General features: G+C 42.8%; 3 protein-coding genes across 4 annotated transcripts; 2 read left to right on the top strand and 1 right to left on the bottom strand.

Moving 5' to 3' along the window:
• Positions 1 to 137: 137 nt before the first annotated feature.
• dcaf11 (ddb1 and cul4 associated factor 11) lies at positions 138 to 7,536 on the top strand. 2 transcript variants are annotated; one of them, XM_010885737.4, is made up of 15 exons: positions 138 to 355; positions 807 to 1,002; positions 1,168 to 1,295; positions 1,648 to 1,766; positions 1,872 to 1,936; positions 2,070 to 2,170; positions 2,349 to 2,495; positions 2,762 to 2,816; positions 3,710 to 3,778; positions 3,893 to 3,950; positions 5,297 to 5,482; positions 5,809 to 5,962; positions 6,460 to 6,612; positions 6,701 to 6,807; positions 7,059 to 7,536. In XM_010885737.4, exons 2-15 carry the CDS (start codon positions 818 to 820, stop codon positions 7,170 to 7,172), a joined length of 1,641 nt encoding a protein of 546 aa, XP_010884039.1. In that variant the 5' UTR covers positions 138 to 355; positions 807 to 817; the 3' UTR covers positions 7,173 to 7,536. The 2 variants fall into 2 exon arrangements, with proteins under 2 accessions (XP_010884039.1, XP_010884038.1); XM_010885736.5 differs by having other exon boundaries at positions 140 to 355; positions 782 to 1,002.
• Positions 7,537 to 12,328: 4,792 nt separating this feature from the next.
• Positions 12,329 to 13,817, top strand: LOC105019500 (fat storage-inducing transmembrane protein 1). The gene is made up of 2 exons (XM_010885740.4): positions 12,329 to 12,647; positions 12,884 to 13,817. Exons 1-2 carry the CDS (start codon positions 12,436 to 12,438, stop codon positions 13,590 to 13,592), a joined length of 921 nt encoding a protein of 306 aa, XP_010884042.1. The 5' UTR covers positions 12,329 to 12,435; the 3' UTR covers positions 13,593 to 13,817.
• A 16-nt stretch (positions 13,818 to 13,833) lies between these two features.
• Positions 13,834 to 16,582, bottom strand: psme1 (proteasome activator subunit 1). The gene is made up of 11 exons (NM_001303897.1): positions 16,402 to 16,582; positions 16,083 to 16,115; positions 15,935 to 15,997; positions 15,708 to 15,809; positions 15,557 to 15,611; positions 15,288 to 15,385; positions 15,006 to 15,074; positions 14,857 to 14,924; positions 14,560 to 14,614; positions 14,345 to 14,431; positions 13,834 to 14,130 (listed from the first exon to the last, which is right to left on the bottom strand). The coding sequence occupies exons 1-11, from the start codon at positions 16,438 to 16,440 to the stop codon at positions 14,050 to 14,052; spliced, it is 750 nt and encodes a 249-aa protein (NP_001290826.1). The 5' UTR covers positions 16,441 to 16,582; the 3' UTR covers positions 13,834 to 14,049.
• Between the last annotated feature and the right edge of the window lie 2,657 nt (positions 16,583 to 19,239).

Genomic DNA, 19,239 nt, shown 5'->3' on the forward strand with positions numbered 1-19,239 from the left:
TAATTATTATGTCCCTGCGGTTTTAGACATGTCCTCATTTTAGAGTTTTCAAGTGAATGCCAACCATATCAGTTTCAAATGCATTAGTTTTGTTTGTTGTTAAAGTTTATCAGACGTCTTTCAACAGGCAGCAATTATACCATATTGAGCCAAACTGCACCAGTTAATTCGTCCGCTTGTTCTCGCGGGAGTGAGTCGTGTAAAAAAAAAAGGGCAGAGGCTTGCACAGCTCCAGCTATGGCTCGCGCAGGGGCTCTAGTTTGTAAACAATATGGCGCATCGCTGACTTAGCGAGCTACTTCGGTTTAGTAATATCTTGAAAACATCGACAGCAAAAACATCTAATCACCTACAGGTAATAACTGTTTACTTAATTAGACTGGTGGCAACATAATTGCCAAGTTATTTAGCTTAATCAACAGACAGTGAGAACGGCTCCAAACAACTGTCAAACGCATAAATACTTGTAGCGCAAACGTTCGTTAGGTAGCTACAGTATAAGCTAAGCTAGCCAGCTACGGTGGTCAGACAACAATACACGCGATGGTTAGCACATCATTAATTATATAATTAACGTTAGAGCAAGAAGCTTAATGATGCCTGTTGTTGTTTTTCCACTGAATATTCCTAGATAACTAAGTAATTTCGTAGTAGTTACCGAGCTACTACTTGTGTCATTCTTAGAACAACACAACACTAGACGTCATCATGCTGCCCAACACCCATAATAAACAGATAGCGGTGTAAAATGCTTTCTTTATCATTTATTAACTTCTAATAGACAACATCATTGACTTCACTGGCAGGCTCTCGGTCTATGGGCTCTCAGTCTAGTTCTGGGATGTCCGGCGGCCAGGGCTCCAGCGGCAACCCTGACCAGTCTGAAGCAGATTCCAACCGCAGCAGCAATAGTAACAGCAGAGGCCGCAGGTCGGTTGACAGGCTGACAGCAGCAGAGGAGGACGTTGATTTAGCCCAAGTACTGGCTTACCTATTGAGGAGGTAAGTTGGAACTGTCTGATCCAAGCCTGTTCAGGAGTACGAAGTATTTAAAAGGTAATTGTCAAAACATTTACAATTTCTCAGCATACAGGTTATTGTACAGGATATATAGCCAAGTCCTGGTTCTGAAAGTGTAACTACTTTCTTATCATTGTCTACCTGGAGGGGCCAGGTGAGGCTGGTCCATGGGAGTGGAGCAACAGGGTTGCAGCTCGTCCAGTCGTACTCGGACTCTGACGAGGACAGCGATGGGGCCTGGGAGGGGCGCCTAGGGGATCGCTACAACCCTCCTGGTAAACAAAACTGGGTGTCATTGTTGTAGTGTCCTTTTTTTTATTTTTTATTTTTGGAACAATATCCACTCATCAAGTGTCAATCATATATATTTACACTGTCCAGTCTGAGACATCAATGTTGTGATTTTGTATGCAAATATAATGGTCATCGGGTTGAAATCACCTGCAGTGCCCCTCATAAATATTTCAGTGCACTTACTGCCCACTGCCATTAATACACTTTAGAATGTACTAAAAAGTTACCTAATAAGGGATAAAAGTATGTTGATTTGAAGTGTGTTGTTAGTACATAAACCATAAACTTACATGACCCAGTGGTAACTTCCTGAGCCTTGTTGTGTCTTGTCAGTGGACTCCCAGCCAGACACTCAGGAGTTGGACCGGAGTGAGATCCGAACTGAGATTCTGCTGGCCACTGCCTCGTCCGGCCTGAATGGCAAGCAAAGTTTCACCCACATGCTGACAGAGGTGATTGATTACGATCATTGTCATGTTGGGTCTGACTTTGCCACTGTAGTTCCACACAAAGTATTTTCCCAGAGAGTGACCTTTTGATTTGTGCTCTTCACCCAGAGGGAACAAGGCCGGTGTAGAGGCTCCAGCTTTTCTCATGGAGAGTGCAGTCGCATTCGCTCTCAGTAAGCATGACCACCTAAACACACGCACACAACCTAAAACTACGTACAAAGTTAAGAATCATTAAAACGGTGAGTTCTAACTTGACTACAGCATCATTTATCTTAGTGTTGACCTGCAATTGTTTCTCCCCAGTTTTCTGCCCAATCACGTGGCACACAAAGATACATACCAGCAGAAAGCGTTCTGCGGTGTGTACAGCGATGACGGCAACATGTTCCTGTCGGCCTGCCAAGGTAAGGACGTGCACACTGAGGTAGATGGGTCAGGAAGTATTTTCATATTCATTTAAGACCGCACACCAGTTTACGTGTGAATGTACAAAATCAGCACTAAACAGATCTCCCATTCTTGCCCGCGGCGACCGGTGAGCAGCGGTTCCTGACACGTGCGTCTCCTCCCTGTCTTTCACAGACCAGAACATTCGTCTGTATGACACAAGTAGGGGGCGCTTCAATCTAAAGCGCACCGTGAAGGCCAGGGACGTTGGCTGGAGTGTGCTGGACGTCTGCTTCACCCCTGACTCTCAGAATGTACTCTACTCCAGCTGGTCTGACTACAGTAAGCCTGGGGCGTCATCCGGAAGATAACATCCATGTGTTGTGTTCTGGGGTGGGGGGTGATTAAAACCCAACGCTTTAATCACTTAACTTAAATGATTTGGGTCCCTGAAAAGCGCTATGTAAGTCATGTTTTTTTATTACTAGCCATCTGCCTCCCTCATCTGAATAAAGGCCCAAGGTGTCTCTTATAGGCCTCTTGTAGGGATTGCATTGGGTATAGTGTTGTGTATTTCCTACTGACGGGTTTTCTTGTGCCCCTTTTAGTTCATGTCTGCAGCGTAGATGGAGATAGTGAAACCCACACCGCCTTGGACCTCAAGTTAGTGTTTCCACTCATACTTATTGCTTAACCTGTCAGGTAATGAACCATTCTACCTTCAATCCTTTTGACGAGGATGCATGATGTCTGTTGGCTGTCATCACAACCATTCATTACCATTGTGTGCCTGTGGTGGAATTAAAGGAAACCCATTAAATTAGAGTCATTATTCATTAGATTCATCTTTGAGGCCAACTGAGTTCTTTTGTTCATGTAATTTACCATCTATTTCCTGCTCTTTATACTAAATCTTAATTAGATGTCTATCTTGTAACTTAATTGCCAAGTGACAGTTTATATTCTGTTACCCATTGTCTGAGACCCAGAAAATGTTTTTGACTTTTCTTATACTCAAATATGTGTCCAAAGCTAACGTTATTGAGTAAAACCAAAAAAAAAAAATGAAACAGTACATTCAGACGAAATTAAAAGTGAATCAAATAAACTGCCCAGCTTTTCCGGATTTCTATGAAATATGACTTATAATTATATTATAAAAAGATCAAAAGCAGTTTTTCTGTGTTGGAATATTGTAGCGGTACCCTAACAACAGAAGTATTTATGTTTAAAACAAATGATTGTGAGTCAGCCACTAATAGGCCAGCAGTCTTCCTCAAAGTATAACCTTTTTATCAAGTCATGCTTTGGCCACATACAGTAAGAGTATGGGATGATTCAACACATTTTTTGGGGTGTGAGTTGTTTTTCATTAATTTATGTAAAGGGAAATCTTGCACGGACCTTTAAGTTGAGCACACGCTGAAGTTAGGATTTGGCCTTTGTAGAGCCGCGCAGTCTCAGGGCCTTTAATTCCTTGAATTGTAGACTATATTCCATAGTAAATGTTGTCTTGGGGGAGGGGTCTGGGTTGACATTCTCTACTTTTCTTATAGCCCCGATGAGAGGAGGTTCTGTGTCTTTTCCCTGGCTGCGTCCACAGATGGGAAAGAGATACTGGGAGGGTGAGTGCACCCGCTTCATCCATCCTAATTTCAAATCCCAATATATTTGTAAATGATATTTTGGGTTAGAGATTCATTTAATAGCCTACTTCTCTCACTCACTTTTTTTCACAGAGCAAATGATGGATGCCTCTATGTGTTCGACCGTGAACAGAATAAGAGAACATTAAAGGTGTGTATCCATCCATTCTCCTATAGACCATATTTGCTGTCTCTGTTGACATTGGCGCTGGGTGTATTCGATCTCCCTCTGTCGTCCGACAGTCAACGTCTCACCAAGGTCTCTGTGTGTTTTAGCCGACCATCTCTCTTCTATTGGACCACCTCTGTGGATGTCACCACTCACTGGGTGGGCCCCTGCCATCTCTACCGCTCCATTCTCTCTCCCGCCTGTCTCTCCTCTTCATCCTCTTTCTCTCACCTGTCTCTCCTCTTCATCCTCTTTCTCCCACCTGTCTCTCCTCTTCATCCTCTTCCTCTCACCTGTCTCTCCTCTTCATCCTCTTTCTCCCACCTGTCTATCCTGGCCGACTCTCTCACTCTTTCACGCTATCTCACTCAAACATACATTTCTGATATGTTTGAAGAATGTAAACCGAGCAGGGCTCTTAGATCCATGAACTCAGGTCAGCTAGTAGAGCCCAGAGTCCAAACTAAACCCAGTCAAGCAGCGTTTAGCAGTTATGCTGCTCACTACAGGAATAAACTACTAGAAGATCTTAGACGTGCCCCAAACGTATACAATTTTAAATCCAGGTTAAAAACCTTTCTCTTTTCACGCACCTATGACTGAGCGCTTAAACTTAACTGCACTGTTTAGCCTTACAGCTTTTATACATTTTTATGTTTTTATCAAATTTTTTATTCTATTTCTATTGTCTTATTCTGTGTTTTCTTATTATGCTGTTATTTTATGATATATTTTATATATCTATCTTTCTTTGATTTATTTTGTTATTATATGTCTGTTTTGCTATCTTTTACCAATCGTAATGCAAGTTCTGGTGGTATCAGAGGAATAACCTCTGTGTAAATGTAACACTCTGCTGATGCCGGATAATGCAAGTTCTTGTGCTGCTGTTTAGACATCGAAGTAGGGTATAATCTCAAAAAAGGACTGACGAGTTTATCCAAGTGCTGGAGCGCGAGGATTGAGATTCCGGGGTGGTACAGTAAATGGTTATGGTAACTGTAATTAATTGAGGATGAATATAAAATACATGTACAGACATGGCATACATGTGCCCCTGGAGAGAGCCAAGTAAGACATTGATGCAACGATTATCTCACATAGGGATTGACTGGTTCATCCTAGCACTGGAATTTGAGGATTGAGATACTGGGCTGTTGAAGTTCATGTGCTGTCCCTTTGGAGACAGCTGAGTTAGAGAATTGTAACAATCTGACTGTTTTGATTCTATTGCATTTTTTAAAATCTTTATTTTCATTGTAAAGTGCATTGAATTGCTTCCATGTATGAATTGTGCTACATAAATAAACTTGCTTGCTCTCCCTAAGATTGATGCTCACGAGGATGACGTGAACGCGGTGGCGTTTGCCGACAGCTCGTCCCAGCTGTTGTTCTCGGGGAGTGACGATGCGCTCTGCAAAGTGTGGGACAGACGGACACTACGAGAGGACAGACCCCAGCCTGTGGGCCAGCTGTCTGGGCACAGGGACGGCATCACCTTCATACACAGCAAGGTGCTGTCATCACTTCTCTGTACAACATTCAGATTCAACCTCATACACTGTAAGATCGAGTTCATGTAGTCACCTGTACCAAAGCCCCACTAAAATACAAGGTAAATTACTGGTTACCATTACAGTTTTTACTGTTTTTACACAAATACAGTGTTCTGACGTAACCAGACAGGTTAGAGTGCTGTTTCAACATTCAGTCAGGCCACCACTGTTGTACTGTTAACATCAAGGTAATAACGAACCACTGTGTGAGTTGACTCCATGAATGAGCCTCTTTCCGGAATAATCCACAAGTCCATCTTAAACGAGCTCCTCCTGTCCTGCAGGGCGATGCACGTTACCTGATTAGCAACTCCAAGGACCAGTCCATTAAGCTGTGGGATGTGAGGAAGTTCTCGCCCAAGGAGGGTCTGGCTGCCTCGCGTATGGCCGTCACCCAGCAGAACTGGGACTACCGCTGGCAGCAGGTGCCCCAGAGAGGTGAGTTGTGAAGGATGGAGGAGAGTTCTGAGTTGGCAGTAGGCCGCCATCAAAGCCCTGCTGCGTGGGTTTATATGCACTGAAATGGTTCATCCTAACATACTACTCAAGTGTACATGACAATATACATGATGATTCATTTGGAATGGTTGGAATTCCTCCATTACTGCTAGATTTGTTTTGAGGATTTGCGAAGCAGTAGTATAGTGTTTTGGGCTGGTCTGGCCCTGGGCTCTCATCGCTACTCTAGATTTAACCATTTTTTCCAGAAATAATTATTCCTGCGTTAAGTGTTAATTGCACATTGACTTTTCCCCTTTTAGAAATGTATCTCACTACCTGAGCACTTAGGATGAAGTACCTTGCTTAAGAACACAACAATAGATCCTTTCCCGTTGTCAAACTGGTCCAGTACCCACAGTGTATTTAATCATTCATGACCAGTAACAGGCGCTGACCTGTTGTTTGCTTGCTGTTCTGTTGGCCTGTCCTGTCAGCCCTGAAGAGACACAAGCTTACAGGCGACACCTCGGTGATGACCTACAGGGGTCACGGTGTTCTGCACACACTCATACGCTGTCGCTTCTCCCCGGAGTTCACCACTGGACAGAGGTTCATCTACACTGGCTGTTCCACTGGGAAGGTCATTGGTGAGTGTGTGTGCGTGTAATGCTGCCAGAGATGTGGTTAAATGTGTGTTGTACGTGTCGAATGGTCATATTGTGTGCGTGTGTCCAGTCTATGACGTGCTGACGGGCAGCGTGGTGACCAGACTCTCCGACCACGACGCGTGTGTCAGGGATGTCAGCTGGCATCCTTTCCAGGACAGCGTCATCAGCAGCTCCGTGAGTCTCAGGCCGACTCCTCCCACTGCATTTCAGTTCGGTCAATTTCAGGAAATTGAAATTCAATGAACTCTGCTCAAAAGTCTTAGACGGATAGTTCAGAATACATCATTCAGAATACATCTCACCGAACCAGTGTGCTTATTTGTTAAATCATACAGACGCCAGGTTATTTTTGATTGTTTACCTTTGATCCGCTCCTCTCTCTTCTCATCTCTCTCGTGTCTCTCTCCCCCTGTTCCTGCCCACAGTGGGACGGAGCGGTGCGTGTCTGGGAGCACAGGCAGACCCACCCGCTGGACGAGGAGAGGGAGAGGGACTGGGGGCTGGACACCGGCGAGGGAAAGAAGAACGTGAAGGGATGATGTCATAGCTGTGAGAACGCCTGACGTGTCAGTCAGTGATATGCTTTTAGAAGAGGCGGGGACTCCAAACAGAGATGTGGAGAGAGAGAGAGAGAACAAGCTTGCTGAGCGAACCGTGAAATCTTGTCCATTCAGTGCTGGATAACCATAATTATAGTGTGATTGTGAAGTGTTAATTTCCCAATTCTACCTTCTTGCAGAAGCCATTTTTTCTCTCCTTTCGCCAATCTGCAGAGAAGGACATCATTCTGATGAGCCATTCGAGGCATTGTCTTGGGACAGATGATGTTACTCTTGCTAGGCTAGTTCCTGGAATTTGAGTGCATACTGATGTTAAGGACAATTGACGTCTCAGGCAAAAAAACTAAAAATACGTTGTTCTGGGATCCTGGATGGATTATCTATTGAAATTCAGTTCTAATTAAGCGCTTGGTCCAAGAGCCCCTAGCAAACCTCTTAGACACGGCATTAGTGTTGCTAAGAAGCATCACGTGAATAATGTATACGTAGACAAAAACTGTTAAAGAGATATGAGGGAATTGTGAACAGCCACAGACGAATGATGTGGATAATTATGTATAATATTGGTATTAATGTCCAGGGGTAAGATGAACTTGTTTTGTAGTCCAATGTAAACAATTCCAATTCATTGATTTGAATGTGTTAATAATGTGTATTGGGTTAAGACATGGTGAAGTGCGCGCGCGTGTTGTCTGCGCGCGTGTGTGTGCACGTGCATACGTTAATGTGTGCATGTGTGTGTTAATGTGTGCGTGTGTGTTGTTTCCGAGTGTGTTTCTATCAATGTTCCTTTCTCTGTAAATTGTTTTACAATAACAATAAAAGATTTATTTGAATGGATTCACCTGAGTTTTACTTAAAATGTGCATAGACCTGTTATTGCAGATCAGGTAAAGGGACTGATTTTGAGAACTTTGGTGACAGTTGAGCTGTCATTTTTTAAAACCCTACAAGAAGCCACCTGTTTCACCATTGGATGTTTCTTCTACAGTTCTCACTGCTTGAACAGGGGGAGAATCTAAGTGAATCAGATAGACGCATCTAGTGACAGGGCGCACGTTTCCTGCGTGTGCACGTTACGGTGAACTGCTGATGGGATGTTCATGGCCAGCAACAATGTTCAAATGCCCTGAGGCGTTAAAACGTTGCTCAGCTGATATCAAGGAGTAACAGAATCCTTTGATGCCTGTCTGCCTGCTGCGTGTCGACTAACGGTAACGTAATTCACCGTGGAGTCAGGGATGTAAAATTAGGGAGAATGGGGGGGTCATGACCCCCCCCCGAATATTACAGACAGGCCGATGTGAAAATCCATTAACCCTGACCATCCCAATATGCAATACTTTTGCTATGCTGTTGATGAATACATATTTAGGAAGTGAATGGTACACCTAATAAACTACATAGGCCCTACTCAGTGTGTCATAAAAACCCACTTCCCAAAAAGTTTTAAAATGCAAATAGAATGCAATGATGTGCAAATCATTTATTCTTATATGTAATTGAAAGTAGTACAAAGACCGAATATCAAATGTTGAAACAGAGAAACACATGCCCATTTTGAATTTGAGTTTTCCCATTCTTGCATGTTATAGGATTTCAGATGCTCAACATTTCAGGGTCTCCTTTGTCTTATTATTTGTTAAATAATGCGCCAATTGTTTTTAAAGGGTTACAGGTCTGGACTGCAGGCAGATGAGGTTTGTTTTTCAATTGAATTGTTCACATTATAGGTCACATCAAGTTCTGACATGATTAATCTTTGTCTCATTCTTTTACATCACAAAAACCTGGCATCTTAACATGGTGTGTAGACTTTTTATATCCACTGTATATATTGTTCAGCATTAATGGTGCCTTCACAGATGTGCAAGTCACCCATCCCATATGTGCTAATGCATCCCCATACCATCAGGGAAACTGGATTTTTAACTGCACTGATAACAAGCCGGATGGTCCCTCCTCTTTAGCCAGGAGGCTTCCATGATTCCCAAAATGAATTAAAAATGTTGATTCATGAGACCAAAGGACTGTTTTCCTCTTTGGCTTGGTCCAACTTAAATGGGTTTCGGCCCAGAAAAGGTTGTTTATGTATGGTTCCTTTTAACTTGCATTTGTAGATGCAGAAACATACTGAGTTCACAGACATTGGTTTTCGGAAGTGTTCCTGAGCCCAAGCAGTGATGTCCACTACAGAATCATGTCTGTTTTTAATGCAATGCCGTCTGAGGGCCGGAAAGATCACGGCCATCCAATATTGGTTTTCAGCCTTGTCTCTTGCATACAGAGATTTCTCCCGATTCTCTGAATCTTTTAATTATATTATGTACCGTAGATGATGACAACCCCAAACTCTTTGCAATTTTACGTTGAGAAACGTTATTCTTTTACTGTTGCACTATTTGCCTACACAGTCTTTCACAGAGTGGTGAACCCCTCCCCATCTTTTGAAAGGCTCATCCTCTCTGGAATGCTTTTTATACCCAGTAATGTTACTGACCTGTTGCCAATTAACCTAATTACTTGAGGGATGTTCCACAACCTTTTTTTTTGCCATACCCAACTTTCCAGTCTTCTGTCGCCCTGTCCCAGCTTTTTTGAAACAAGTTGCTGGCATCAAATTCAAAGTGGGCATACATTTTTCAAGAAACAATAATATTTCTCAGTTTCAACATTTGGTAGGTTGTCTTTGTACTATTTTCTATTGAATATAAGGTTTAAATGATTTGCACATCTTTATATTTTGCACAGCGTCACAACTGTTTGGGATACGGGTTGTACATTTAACATCTGTAAATGAGTGGATAGCCCCTCCCACAACCAACCTGTAAAAGTCTCAAGCCTGGCAGGAAGAGCAGCTCTAAAACAATGTACAGTGCCTTTAAACCCGGTGCTAGATGTGCCAACAATCACGCCTAGGCCAGAAAGTAGAACTCCCTAAGTACTGTTAGAAATGTTAGTGCTCTAAAATTAGAATCAGATTCATTTGGCACTCTGAGCGAGAGAGAGGGAGAGAGAGAGGGAGGGAGAAAGGGGGGAAAAGAGAGAGGGGGAGGGGGGACTGATTAATATTTAATAATAACCAGGATAATGTGCCCTGGGGCTACATGCTAACAGGTGGGACACATGGAGCAGTATGAAGGAATGTTAAGTGGCGGAAGGGACATTAGAACACTCCTGGGTTAAGCATTGCTTGCAAGACACACAACACAACAGTGATGGACTAAAATAAGCGTTGGCCGTCAACTTGGACAGACATATTTTGTTGATTATATCCAGCAGTGCTTGACTTGAGGCAAAAATAAGTGCAATAATCATCAAATCGCACATTAGACTACAGTGGGGAGAACAAGTATTTGATACATTTTGGGGGTGCCAAATGTAGGTTTTCCTACTGACAAAGCATGTAGAGGTCTGTAATTTTTATCATAGGTACACTTCAACTGTGAGTGACGGAATAAAATTCAAAAAATCCAGAAAATCACATTGTATGATTTTTAAATAATTTATTAGCATTTTATTGCATGACATAAGTATTTGATCACCTACCAACCAGTAAGAATTCCGGCTCTCACAGACCTGTTAGTTTTTCTCTAAGAAGCCCTCCTGTTCTCCACTCATTATCTGTATTAACTGCACCTGTTTGAACTTGTTACCTGTATAATAGACACCTGTCCACACACTTAATCAAAAAAGTAGACCTGCACAAGGCTGGGATGGGCTACAGGACAATAGGCAAGCAGCTTGGTGAGAAGGCAACAACTGTTGGCGCAATTATTAGAAAATGGAAGAAGCTCAAGATGTCGGTAAATCAGTCTGGGGCTCCATGCAAGATCTCACCTTGTGGGGCATCAATGATCATGAGGAAGGTGTGGGATCAGCCCAGAACTACATGGCAGGACCTGGTCAATGACCTGAAGAGAGCTGGGACCACAGCCTCAAAGAAAACCATTAGTAACACACTACGCCGTCATGGATTAAAATCCTGCAGCGCACACAAGGTCCCCCTGCTCAAGCCAGCGCATGTCCAGGCCTGTCTGAAGTTTGCCAATGACCATCTGGATGATCCAGAGGAGGAATGGGAGAAGGTCATGTGGTCTGATGAGACAAAAATAGAGCTTTTTGGTCTAAACTCCACTCGCTGTGTTTGGAGGAAGAAGGATGAGTACAACCCCAAGAACACCATCCAAACCATGAAGCATGGTGGTGGAAACATCATTCTTTGGGGATACTTTTCTGCAAAGGGGACAGGACGACTGCACCGTATTGAGTGGAGGATGGATGGGGCCATGTATCGCGAGATCTTGGCCAACAACCTCCTTTCCTCAGTAAGAGCATTGAAGATGGATCGTGGCTGGGTCTTCCAGCATGACAACGACCCGAAACACACAGCCAGGGCAAATAAGGAGTGGCTCCGTAAGAAACATCTCAAGGTCCTGGAGTGGCCTAGCCTGTCTCCCGACCTGAACCCAATAGATAATCTTTGGAGGGAGCTGAAAGTCCGTATTGCCCAGCGACAGCCCCGAAACCTGAAGGATCTGGAGAAGGTCTGTACGGAGGAGTGGGACAAAATCCCTGCTGCAGTGTGTGCAAACCTGGTCAAGAACTACAGGAAACGTATGATCTCTGTAATTTCAAACAACGGTTTCTGTACCAAATATTAAGTTCTGCTTTTCTGATGTATCAGTGGTGATGTGAACAATCATCATCTAACAGGGTTTCTGTAACTTAAAAACAGGTTGGCGGAAAACCAGTTCCAGGCTGGTTTTCCCAGAGCAACCAGTCTGGAAACTGCCACGTCATACATAACTCCAGTGTTGCTATTCATTTGCTTGGCATTCTCATGCCTTTGGAAGTTATTTAACATAACCCACTGCTACTACTCTCCACCCACACTAACCAATCTATTTCTATGCAGTATTCCATTGTTGTTCTATTTTTATGGAATATCCCATCTGTATTCTCTCTAGCAGCAGACTTGGCAGTGATTTTGAGTGTTAATGTCCGTTCCAGGCATAAACATGTGTGAGCTATTTAAGAGTGGGGGTGCATAGGAATGCCAGTGTCAGAGATAAAGAACAGGTGGGTGTGGTTTTAGGAGGAGGGGCCGTATGGAAATGGGTATAAAGTTAAACCATAGAGACAACTGAAGAACACAGAGCTACTGAAGAAAACTAGATAGAAACAATGGACGGACACAATCAAGACAAATGAAACTATAGACATTTTTTACATTACAAAAATGATAGTTAAAAACAAAAGCCCACTCTTCGTGGTGGCCTTCAACTCTTTGCTTGCGCTTGCGACAGACATTTGGGCTGGACTGCTTGGCAGTGCTGTGTTCAGACGCAATTTTCACCTCCTATTGTCAGGTGTGGTTCTATTTGGACCAGCCCTGAGTATGTGGGTGTCCAAGTACAGCATTTTTGCAAACAGAAATCACTACCTCTACAGGTGAGAAGTCCCTTGTGACATATGGCAACACTCAGCAGCATTAAAAAGTACCGTTATTGATGTGATTTTAATATGAATGAGCGTGAATTCAGATTATCGAAGAGAATATCAAAGTTCATTATTTTAAGCACTTGTTTTGTTTGTGGCAATGAATCTATTGTTCATGTAAACTGAATAGCGTCATCTAACTAGTCAGGCGGAGCTAAAGTATACTGGATCTTTGATTTGATTCTCAGGATGTTCCTGCGCTCAAGCTGGGGCTGGACCTGCGTTTTTGCTGGCTCCTTTGTCTTCCTCTTCTCCTTCTCCATCCGCCGATCCCTCTGGCTCTCCCTGCGCCACGTCTCACGGATAGGCACCGTGGGATCTCTGTGGTGGGGTTCCCGCCGTCTCCTGACTCTACTGGAGAATGCAGCAGGTAGCTGCTATGAGCCCATCTCTGCCACCCTGCATGGGGGCCAGGGAGCCGGCGTTCCAGGGAAGTCCCTGCTGCTGCTGCACGAAGGCGAGAGCAAGACCTCCTGCCTGAAAGCGGGAATGTTGTGGCGAGGCTGGCAGGTCTCCGAGGAGACCTGTCTCCTCTGCCTTTGCTGCTTGGTCCTGGCAGAGGAGACTGCTGTGTTAGGGCCCTTTCTGGCTCAGGGAGGGCCCTCTGGGGCCCCACTCCGCCTGCTATTCCTGCTTTGTGTCTCCCTGTTGGGCCTGTGGCTGTTCCTGCTGCTCTGTCTGTTGGCACACTTTCCGCAGTTCCCCTCCCAGCTGCTGGGGTGTGCTCTTGGCTATCTGGCCTGGAGGGGGCTGTACCAGGGCTGGTATCGAATGCAGCCCAGCTGGTGCTGTCCTGGGTGGCCTGGAGAGGGACTTTTACGCAACAGTTCAAACTGCCACCACAGGGAGCCACTAGGACGCATTAAGAGGGGTGTCAATGATGTGTGGACACACTGACCCTTGACACTGAAGTATAGCTGTGTCTCTGGTGAGGACATTTCCCCAAGACTATCAAATATTCCAAAGCAAAAAAAAAAGTGTGCTTTTCTCTAAATGTTTTTTATTCTTTGGAGATACCTTTTAGGACCAACAGGATCAGAGGATTATGTGAGACACCACAGTTTCAAGTGTCAATTATTTTTAATCATATTTTATGACAACAAAATAAAAACAAAATAATGTACAACGAGGCAGGAAAACAACTGACTGTTGTTGCTTTATTTTTTAAATCTGAACAAATGACTAATACAGCAGAACCATATAATCACTGATGAAAATGTGTTTGAATGCACTGTGTAAGTGTAATCAGTTACCCACCCAGCATCTTAACATTCTACACAACTTGTGTCATAACCTATGAATCGGTGTGTATCTGTATTGTGGTCTTCAGTGTATTTGGAGTACAGTCAGGTAATTAGTAGATAAGGGCCTTGCAGTCCCCTCTGGGCTTCTTGATCTTGTCATAGTTCTTGTTAATGATGTCAAACAACACGGCCTGAAATGACAGAAAAAGCAGGGTAATTTCATCACTGAAAGCCTTTCATCTTTATCACCTTCACCGCCCCTTTAATCACAACCAGGGTAAGCATTTGTTTGCTTATTAACAAGGTTACGTTTCCATGCACTATTTTAAATTAATACTTAAACTGACTAAGATTGTTTTGACTTAAATGAAAGTAAGAGGAATACGTCAAGCCATGTTCACTTACGTAAGTGTTGCGGATCTCCAGAACCACAATGCGCAGCTCGCAGAACTGGTACTGGTCCAGCTCATGCACCAGCTGCCTGTAGTCTCCCTGAATGGATAGATACAAACTGTATAACACAACTGAAACACATGCATGCGCACACACACAACTGAAACACACGCACGCACGCACACGCGCACACACACACACACACACACACACACAAGCGCACTGACCACGTGAGGCTGTTTTGAGGCCTTGGCGACAGCATCCCCTCTCTCACTGTAGTACCTGACAACACATCACAGTGAAGGAGCATGTTAGTCACATCCACAAAAGAACTTCATAAAGTGGACAGTTTCCCAGACACAGAAAAGGTCCAGGACTAAAATAATTAAGCTTGATTTAGACCAAACACATGGATTAATCTGTGGATTGGAAACTGTGGGAATCAGTTCGATACGGTATATAGGTTAAAAGTAACTACACAACTGATCAAATTAGACCACATTTCATTGGCCTATATCTCTTACTTTGAGATCTGTGTCTGGAATCCCTCGATCTTGGTGCGAGTGTTGGTCAACAATTCAAACACTTTTTCCTGAGGGGAAAAACATTATGAGCACTGGCCTAATAACTGTATAATGAATGTGGGTTAGAACTTCATCTCAGAAGGTCTGACCTGGACAGCCACCCCAAAGTTGTTCCCATCTTCAATTTTGGGAATCTTAAGTTGAACCCACATGGAGACCTGCCAGACAGAGAGAGACCATAGTGTCTAAACACTGGACTAGCTTGGCAGACACAAAACACACGTGACATAGCACAAAGCACTTGAAGGCCGCTGGGCTTGGCAGATGACTAAGCTTTCTCACCCGGGTTTAGGAGTGCTAGAGTGAATTAGATGTCAAATAATAATTCGGCCCACACACACAGATTGACAGAGACAAAGAGTCTGACTGACTGTGTTGAGTTTCTCCTTCAGTATCTGGATCTGAGGCTTGATCTCCTTCAGAAGACTTTCCACCCTCTCGTTGCAGGGGATTGGACCGCAGGGGGGCCCTTCGGAGGAACGCCACAACATAACTCAGGAGGGTAAAGTCACACCGAAACACTGACCTAAGAATTAACTTGTGCATCCCGTCATACAGGGTAGAGTAAGGTGATCCTAGATCTGTGCATGGGGGAAACTGACACCTAACTTGTAAAGCAGAGGAATCGTGTCTCATTTACCTGCATCTTCCTCTTTATCACTGTCCTTGTCTTTCTTTCCTTCCTTGGCCTCTTTCTGGGCAGAGAGGGAAGTATGCTACATTAGTTCATATGCGAGTGCATTTGCATAGTTTTCTCCAGGCAGAATGCTGAATTATTTTAACGTCTGTACCTCCTCTTTCTTCTTTCTCTTTGCTTCTTCTTTAGCAGGGTCTGGCATTGGGATGTCGAGGGGGGCCCGCAGAGATGCCAGCTCGTCAACGCTGAGTGATGTCTGAGGGGAAAATTTCAAGGCTCACAAATTGCGAAACACAATGCATAGACTCACCAGAGCACCCATGTGCCTGTTCACAGTGGCACTGTACCGAGTCTGTGACTGACACATATGACTGTCCGTACCTTCAACAGTATCTCCATCTCTGCAATCTTCTGTGGGAAGAATGACGTGACCAGGGTCTCTGCCTAAAACACCCAGGATAGATGTCAGTCATTAAGGTTAAACATGAGGATTACCAACTACAATCAGTTAGACTACTAAAGTTTTTACCTCTTTAGTGAGTTGAGTGCAGAAGTCATCGACCTAGGAAATTGAAACCCAAAAAAATATTATATAATCACTGTAAATGAAACTGTAAGCAGGTGACTATTAAACCCAACTCCGACTGTCTCTATAGTGTTTGGACAGGTACTTTCCACTTGACTGATGTCCGTGGTCAAGTTCAGCCGATAACGCCTCACTAAGTTGGCCCGATTGATAGTCTAATTATCAAAACGCCAAAAGGAGTAGTGTAACAAACCATGACGCTGGTGCTTTGCAATGAAATATTATATTAGGCTACGTTAAATAGGCCATGCAGTTCACTTACCTGTTTCTTCGTCTCGGGGCGAATGTCTATGGAAGTCATATTGAGATGGGAATTTGTGTATGCACTAGGCAAAAAACGCCTTTTCCAAATGCAATAACAAGCAACAATTAATAGTTAACAAAATACGCAATCTTTCTCAATGTCTTATAGTGCACAACACGGAAAACACTCGCTGTGAATCAGCACAAAAAGTGAAAATGAAAGTATCTAAACATTTCTTTCAGTGTTCCGTACTTCCTGTTTGGAAATCCAGCACTGTGGGATTTGTAGTTCAAATATGGCCACAGCCATAATTAAAACGTACTTGCGGCATTTGAAATCATAATAGGAAAACAATAAATATATAACAGGTAATTATATCAGATACAATAACAGACAATTGTCACAATCTGTAATCACACATATTCATATTTCATTATAGCTGTAATGAATTAAATATAACAATGTGAACAGTAATTTGTACATCATGTTGACTATCCTGACTCTTATATTAAATGTGGGAAAATATTTTAAAGAAAAAATAATATTGCCGAACTGCAGTTCTGAATGTGTCCTTTAGATGGAAATGTTGCCACTATGAGAAACAGTTAAAATATACTGATGGAGTTGCCTCTTAGATGTCATGAAATGTACTGAAGGTCTTATCAATGAGAATACAAAGTGAACACACTGCTTGATTTAATTCATGATAACCTAATAACTTATAGAATGCAGTAGCCGTAACTGTTTTACTTTATGACTCACCATGAAGACTGAATAATAACTGCAAAATATATTCTCTACAATACCTTCTACTTCATTACTGTCTGTAGAACAGGTATGAGTGTGGTAGCCTTGAGTTGCTGCCTGATCCCACAACCTTAAACACTAATGTGAGCTTGCAGCACCAGGCTATGGCTCCTTGTGACCACTTTTATGACAATACATTTTGAAATTATTAGTAGAAATTCAGGGTTTTTCTGTTCAAAAGTGTTCCAGGTAACAGATGTTGTGTGGAATAATCACAATTGGTTGTGATCTTGGTGTCAGCAGGGATAATGTGGGGCAATGTTAAAGCTGATCGACCTTTAATTCTTTACATTTTGCTATGGAACTGAAAGAACCACACTGGAGCATTACCATTGTTTTTAACCACCCAAAGTTTGGGAACCATGGTGCCAGGTTACAACCTAACTCCCCACTTTCCATCACCTGCAACAACCTAACCTAATTCAAGGAGACTAATTCCAGCCCTACACAGATCCATTATAAGTCTCACTACACTTTAGAAGTAGGTGTTATAAGAGAATAAAAAAAAAGGAAATGACAAACTCTCTGATGATCCTGGGAGTCTTGAACAGATTACCCAAGCTTCAACAACAACACATTTAATTTGTTTCAATGTTTCATTCAGGTTGACGTGTATGTATATATCTTGTTGTTTTGGTAATGTGAGTCTATGCATAATGATGAGATTACCTAATATTTTTTCCACCTAAAAAAAAAGAACAATAATATTTTAGATTTTTTTTTTAAAGAACTAACCATAATAAAAACAAAAACAAACAAGCACATTACCGGCGCTCAGAAATACCACAATGAAAAATGTCTTACACATTGTGATACATTTAATCAGAAGGGCAAAAGTCCCCCTGAGTGTTTTCAGGGCCATTCATTGTTGATTAATGTGATTGAGTGAGTGATTAAAACCTGAAAGTTGTTTTTCCATTCTGCCCAGTTGCAAAATATCCTGGCCAAAGGTCTATCCTAAATGTACGGACAGTCAAGAAAGGGGAGGGGAGCAGATAAGTCTGTGTACGTGTCGATACATGCAGGCGTTGACAGTGAAGGTGGCCTGACGTTATTTGAAATCGTGTACTGAAGATTTAACATGAACTGGAAAGATGTCAAACTAGAAAAACATGTTTGAATCTAGTTAAATATTTACACATTCACACGTTAAAAAGCACCACATTCTTTTGTGTTTCATACATAAACAAATAAGATTTATTTTGGTTTTAAAGGATACATAAAGTGTAAAGCATTTCTACTAAACCAGTAGCCCAATTAATAACATTGTCTGTATTTTCATTTTGAAAGTACATTTTAAGATACTATTTGAGTTTCCATTCTGGTTCTGTGACCTAATAAAGACAAACAGCCAATACCTGGCCTGAGAGAGGTTTGCCCTGGTCGAGGTTTTAGCCAGTAGTTGCTTCCTTATCAGCCTACCTGTACCTTCCAGTGATGGGCCTCTTTGGGCCTGTTCCATAGACTCTCACTGTAAAACAACATGACTGTAGGAATCTAAACAGCTTCCATTAATAGAGCTACACGTGCTTTTTCAACTGCAGCGGCATTCATTTCCTCTTTTTCTAGGCATTCATGCTTTTTTTCTGGATAGAGACAATGGAGAAAGACAGATGGGAGTTATTTTAGCTGAAAGCAGTGTCTGTTAGAACTTGTGAGGCAGAAATACATGTGACAGTCCCACGGCTTCAGTACAGTTACGGCTTCAGCAGTTCACTGGTGAAACCCTATTGTTTTTGTTTCTGGTTCATTATTATTATGTTAATTTGTCATTGTAGAGATAGAACAGCATTGGAAGGACGGTGGAGGGGCAGTCAAAAGGCAATAGCCTGGATTCAGACCCATGCCAGCTCACACCTGGGCCAGGGTCAGAGACTTCAGGTTTGCTTGTACTTCCACTGTGGGCGCATGGTCACCAGTTGTGGATGGATCCCATACATTTGTTTTGTTTCTTGGGGATTTTGTGATTCAAAAGGGGGATTTTGGGCAGTTTGCAACCACAGTTTATTTTCTAGCTTTCTTTGGTTTCACTTAAGTTCGGATATTGTG

This window comes from Esox lucius, chromosome 21 (genome assembly GCF_011004845.1).
Source record: "Esox lucius isolate fEsoLuc1 chromosome 21, fEsoLuc1.pri, whole genome shotgun sequence".
In the NCBI taxonomy this organism is placed as follows: Eukaryota; Metazoa; Chordata; class Actinopteri; order Esociformes; family Esocidae; genus Esox; species Esox lucius.

Coding starts and splice junctions, on each gene's coding strand:
- psme1 (NM_001303897.1), bottom strand. CDS start 16,440: ATGACTTCCATAGACATTCGCCCCGAGACGAAGAAACAG. Junction 15,075..15,287: donor TGAAGGAGAAACTCAACACA/GTCAGTCAGACT, acceptor TCTGTCTGGCAG/GTCTCCATGTGGGTTCAACT. Junction 14,615..14,856: donor TTCCAGACACAGATCTCAAA/GTAAGAGATATA, acceptor ATGTGTTGTCAG/GTACTACAGTGAGAGAGGGG.
- LOC105019500 (XM_010885740.4), top strand. CDS start 12,436: ATGATAGTTAAAAACAAAAGCCCACTCTTCGTGGTGGCCTTCAACTCT. Junction 12,648..12,883: donor AGAAATCACTACCTCTACAG/GTGAGAAGTCCC, acceptor TTTGATTCTCAG/GATGTTCCTGCGCTCAAGCT.
- dcaf11 (XM_010885737.4), top strand. CDS start 818: ATGGGCTCTCAGTCTAGTTCTGGGATGTCCGGCGGCCAGGGCTCCAGC. Junction 3,779..3,892: donor GGGAAAGAGATACTGGGAGG/GTGAGTGCACCC, acceptor TTTTTTTCACAG/AGCAAATGATGGATGCCTCT. Junction 6,613..6,700: donor TTCCACTGGGAAGGTCATTG/GTGAGTGTGTGT, acceptor GCGTGTGTCCAG/TCTATGACGTGCTGACGGGC.